The 5,591-nt window shown below is 41.1% G+C and overlaps 1 protein-coding gene across 1 annotated transcript; it reads right to left on the bottom strand.

The window, feature by feature from the left end:
• Positions 1–1,042: 1,042 nt before the first annotated feature.
• RPS23 (ribosomal protein S23) lies at positions 1,043–4,511 on the bottom strand. Its single transcript, XM_029573912.1, has 4 exons — positions 4,363–4,511; positions 3,260–3,419; positions 1,829–1,949; positions 1,043–1,228 (listed from the first exon to the last, which is right to left on the bottom strand). Exons 1-4 carry the CDS (start codon positions 4,364–4,366, stop codon positions 1,082–1,084), a joined length of 432 nt encoding a protein of 143 aa, XP_029429772.1. The 5' UTR covers positions 4,367–4,511; the 3' UTR covers positions 1,043–1,081.
• Positions 4,512–5,591: the final 1,080 nt, after the last annotated feature.

Here is a 5,591-nt window from a genome sequence, read left to right as displayed (position 1 = left end):
CAATGTTAGGAATTATTAGGAATGGAGAATAAAATGGAACATTAAAAACATAAGAAAATGCCACACTGGGTCAGACCAAGGGTCCATCAAGCCCAGCATCCTGTTTCCAACAGTGGCCAATCCAGTACCCAAAAAGAACCTGGCAAGTACCCAAGTACCAATATGGAGAATGTCATATCTCTGAATTTCTTTATGAAAGACTAGAGCTAGAGTACTATATGCAATTCTGGTCACTGCATATCTAAAAAGATATAGCTGAACTGGAAAAGGGTCAGAAGGGCAAACAAAACAGAATGAAAAAGGAGATGGAATAGCTCCCTTATGAGGAAAGGCTTAAGAGGTTAGGGCTGTTCACCCTGGAGAAGGGGGGACACACACATAGGATAGGGGTGTATAAAATCATGAGTGGAATATAATGGGTAAATGTGAATCAGTAATTTACTCTTATAACAAAAACAAAGGGACACTAGATGAAGTTAGGAAGTAGCTCATTTAAAACAAATCTGAGAAAATTCACTCAATGCACAATTAAACTCTGGAATTCATTGCTGGAGACTATGGTAAAGACAGCTAGCACAAGTGGGTTTTAAAAAAAAAAAAAAAAGGTTTGGACAAGTTCTGGTATGAGAAATCCATAAACTTATTATCCAGACTTAGGAAAAGCCACTACTTATCCCTGGGCATAGCAGCATACAGATCTATCTACTACTTAGGATCCTGCCAGCTCCTTGTGACCTGGATTGGCCACTGTTAAAAACATGAGGCTAGACTTGATGGACCCTCAATTTGACCCAGGTATGGCAATTCTTATGTTCTTAAGAGTGACTAAATTCAAAGTGTTTCACAACATGGATGGAGCTATGAAACCTACACATATAGCCTAGAAATCACAAACAAAAGGCAGGCCATTTTAAATTTTGAGGGGTGGCAAAAATGCTAGTGTCTGCCATTATGATTGCTGGTAACAATTGTCAATTTTAAAAAAAGTCAGAGACTGGACATTATACTTACAGCATTCTTTTACAAAAGAAATGCACACAAATAGTCAAAGGAAGAATTTTATTAACATTCTGTTCAGCGTTTATGATCTTGGTCTCTCCTTCTTGCCTTTATACAAGGCTAACAGGGAAACATTGGCTACTTTTACAACCTTGAATCGGACACCAGGAATATCACCAACAGCATGACCGGCACGACCAAAACCAGCCACCAGAACTTCATCATTTTCCTAAAATGACAGAGAAATTAAACAAATATTTGAAGAAATGCTCCCCAAATCTTAAAAGCTTTCAAATGCTTTTCTCCTCTGAAAACTCTCCCCTTTTTGATCTGACAAAAAAAAAGTGACAAATATAGGCTGCTTCTGAGTGCAAACATTTGAATTATTTTTCAATCCAGCAGTTTCCTGTTCAGTTGGAATCAGGACTGAGCCTGTTTGCAACTATCCAGGGATTTTCCCCATTGTATATCCCCTCCCAACTTTCTTAGTGCAGTCACTGCAGAGACCATCTCATGCAATTATTGACCCTAGGTCTTGTCCCTACAGAATGACAATCACTCTTCATCCCCAGTTAACCAGGGGAGCAGAACACCTGAGCCAGAATCAAACCAAGGGCCTTCTGCATGGCAGCATGCACTCGGCCACCAAGTCAGCCATAGTTTGTATTTTTCAAAGAAATACATATTTTAAGTTTACAGAGCTTATGGTGGAACATTTTGTTGCTTCTATGTCAAACCATGATACCAAATTATTCTAGAAGATTCAATTAATGCAGCTATAATGTTATCTGAAAGTAGCAACATTCTGAGTCAGTTTCTTAAAATTTACCTCAATGAAGTTCAAGCAACCATCATTGGGAACAAAAGCTGTAATTTTCTTGCCATTCTTGATCAGCTGCACTCGAACACACTTCCTGATGGCAGAGTTGGGCTGTTTAGCCTCCACACCACTACAATAAACAGTAAATTATTTGTAGGCACCAATGGCTTTCAAGCTATGATCAAACGTACTAAATAAAAAGAGTGAACCTTTACAAGGTTCTATGACAGTGAATTCTGCAAGAAAGTGTTTGGGTTTTTTTCACTTGAACAGGCCTAAACTGGGGAGGAGGGAGAAGTTAGGTTTCCTATTTGAACACTTTATGCAACGCAGCACCAGTAAAACATAAAATGAAGGATTAGCTGCTTTCCTGGATGAATAAACCTAGACTTTTACAAATTAAGAAGCAAAATAGTCCATTAATGACCAGTTTTAAAGTAATTTAGTTGACACATTAATATTTATCCACCTTATAGAAACATGATGGCAGAAAGACCATGTGGCCTATTTAGCCAGCCTATCCACACCAACTATTCAGCTTTATAATTACTACCACTCCCTCAGAGATCCTATGTTTATCACATGCTTTCTTGAATTCAAATCTATCCTCATCTCCACCACCTCCATAGAGACTGTTCCATGCATCCACTACCCTCTCTATAAAGAAATATTTCCTTAGATTACTGTCTATCCCTTTTCACCCTTATCCCACGACCCCTCTTTTAGATCATTTTCTTTGAAAGAGGCCCCCTCCTTCTGTGCATGAAAACATGGCGGTATTAAAATGTCTGTCATATCCCCCCCCTCGCAGTTTTCCTCTAGATTATACATATTTAGATCTTTAAATTTGTCCCCATAAGCTTTAGAACAAAACTACTGATCAATTTAATAGCCACCCTCTGGACCGACACCAACCAGTTTATATTCTTTTGAAGATGCAGTCTATAGACTGTTGCCCAACAGAGCCTCTTACTTAATATGGACTAAGCACAGTTTTGAGAAAAGACCCACAAACCTCATGGCTTCAAAAAACAGTTGTGTGATTTCTAAAATGTATTCTGTGTGGTGCAATACCCTTCAAAATGATCAACAACAAAAAAAAAGGCTGTTAGAAATACACAACTCTTCAATGGGTAAGCGAGGCATGTGCAAGGTCTCAAAAGTTCATGTACTGTAGCATCTGTATTTCTGGACCTTTAAAAATTGTCACAACCTAAGACTTGTATTTTCTCCGAGAGCAATAACTACTAGAGTTCTACACTTCCAAAAATGTGTAATGTATTTAAGTATTCAGATTCAAACTTTTATATTTCAGCCATGTAAATATGATTTTATTCATGTTTCTATATCTTGCACATACACCCTACTACCTGAAATTAAAATTTTAGACAGTACCAAATACTGTCTCTGCATATCATAAAAGTCATTTCCTGCACTTACACTTTTTCCAAGACAATTCCCTTGGCATGGGAAGCACCTCCAAAAGGATTGGCCTTCAGGGCAGTACCCAAGTGAGCTTTCTTGTACTGCTTGTCATGCCATTTCTGCTCACGACGGTGGTTACGAAGTTTTCTCGCTGTACGAAGACCACGACACTTACCTAAAATAGAAATAGTAATGTAAGAAATTGTTTCCTTGCAAATGTTCCATATCAGGTCTGCAAAACTAAGCAATGGCAAAAGGAAAAAAAAACAGGTTTCAGATCACAGAAGCTTGGGCTCTCTTCTGTTAGACCATTACAGTCAATTCTGTAACAGAGGATAGACAAGACACTAGGGCAATAAATCTTTCCATAAGAGACCCCAAGAATACAACAAAGCAGAACTGGCCCAGTTTTCCAAATGCCTTAGGGGGTGGGTCTCCTTCAACAGAAAGGAGCTACAGAATGAAGGGTCATAGGAGTGGGGTAATAAGAGGTTAGATTCAGGCGTAATCTAAGGAAATATTTCTTTACAGAAAGGGTAATGGATGCAGTGAACGACCTCCCTCTGCAGGTACTGGAGACAAAAACAGCATAGTATAAGCACAGGGCATCTCTAGAGAGAATGATAGGGATTGTAAGCTAAATAACTTGGATGGACAGATAGGCCTATAGTCATTTTCTGCCATCGTTTCTATATTTCTAGACACAGGAGGAGGCGCAAACCGGCACCAAATCCAAGGGATGGGAACGATCATGGAACCCTAAATCCCCTGAAAGCGGTTATCTGAGATCATTTACAACATGTACTACTGGGAAAAGCGAAATAAATACGGATCCCGATTCAGGACCGATCGGAAGCCGAAAAGGTCATGGCCGAGCTCTTATGAATAGTTTCGGTGTTACTATTAGTGACGGCGTGGGCCCAACAGGTCCGATCACTTCCTCCCTCCGACTCCCGTTTCCATCCACGCGGCGCTCGATCGCCGCCACGCTGCAGCTGCCAACCGCCCTTTCGGGACCCCCTTCAGCACGCGCCCGCTCCGGTCTCCAGACTACCGCCAGCAGTCGCGGCGTTTCCGCCCCTGTGTGGGAAGCGGCTCGCTCGCGAGCAAGCACTCACCCATCCTGCCCGCCTCACAGCACCGAGCCGAAAGAGAGCGAGCACCCACAATGCACCGCGCTAAGCACACCTCGCCAGGACCCCTTCCCGGGCACCCCGTGCCGCTGCCTGACTCACGCTGCGCATTCTGCCAACCAGGCAGCGGCAGAGCGGCATCCTTCTAGAGTAGAAGTTCTAGATAGGAATTCAGCTACAATATTATTTATATTATTTTCAATTTAATTCACCCTAATCATATTTTTGGAGAATGCTAAAAATAAAACGGTCCAACCAGGGAAAACAACTAGAAACTACCTCTCCCAAAAGTCCTCAAGGACCCCCGGCTCCCAGCAATCACGAGACCTCTCGGGAGGGAAGCCGTCGTAGTTTGTAACGTAAGAAAAAAGGGTTTGTCCATAGATTGGTTTTCATAGAACCAATTTACTATTAAAAGGCTTTTGTCAATAAGTCGAGCTAAAATTTCCTGACTCCAGTGGAAATAATTAATCTTTTTAAAGCTAAGAATCAGTTTATTTTTGGGCAAAATGTGGACTTGCAATAGCGCTTTTGTTCATATAAGATTTCATTTCTTGAAACTTCTGCAAGGTGAAAATTCTGAAGAAGAAATTGAGAGAATGAAAACCTGCTTGACTGTTCAGCTTTGCAGTATTGATATAAAACTTACGTGATGTTTGTTTGTACTTTAATTATTTGTAGTCTTGTAATTTATTTTTTTTTATTCTTGTGTAAAATATGTACTGACTTTTTGCACTTTTTTGCCCACAACTTATCTTCTGGTTCTTTCTGCAGGACATTTCTCATTTTAATGGGGACCTCTCCTTTTGTGGACCTTTGAGAGCTTTAACAACCTACTTTTTTCTTACGATTGTAACCCCTGGGCAGGATGGATCTTTGAACTGGCACCCAGGGGCACATAGGAAGTGTTCTCTCATTTGCTCCATGGATTGCTTTTACCCATCTGAGTTCCAGGACTCCCAGTGGGGGAAGAACAATAGTTCTGTAACCCCCCACCTGCAGGAACGGGCAGTGCTCCGATGGGGCCATAAAAAATGTATATTGTCTCTCTGGGTCAGGAACACTGGTTAGTTGGACACAGTCTCTTTTCCTTCCCAAGCGTGAGTTCTTTATTGGGAGGGGGGAGTTTCCTTCCAGGGCCCAGAGTGCTAAGGGTGTTTTGCAGATCTGTATATCCCTGGGAGAGAAGTACACAATAGTAGAGTTCCACTGTG

The sequence above is a fragment of the Rhinatrema bivittatum genome, chromosome 1 (genome assembly GCF_901001135.1).
Source record: "Rhinatrema bivittatum chromosome 1, aRhiBiv1.1, whole genome shotgun sequence".
NCBI lineage: Eukaryota > Metazoa > Chordata > Amphibia > Gymnophiona > Rhinatrematidae > Rhinatrema > Rhinatrema bivittatum.
The sequence above is the reverse complement of the archived record's forward strand: the minus strand, read 5'-3'. Positions and strand labels throughout refer to the sequence as shown.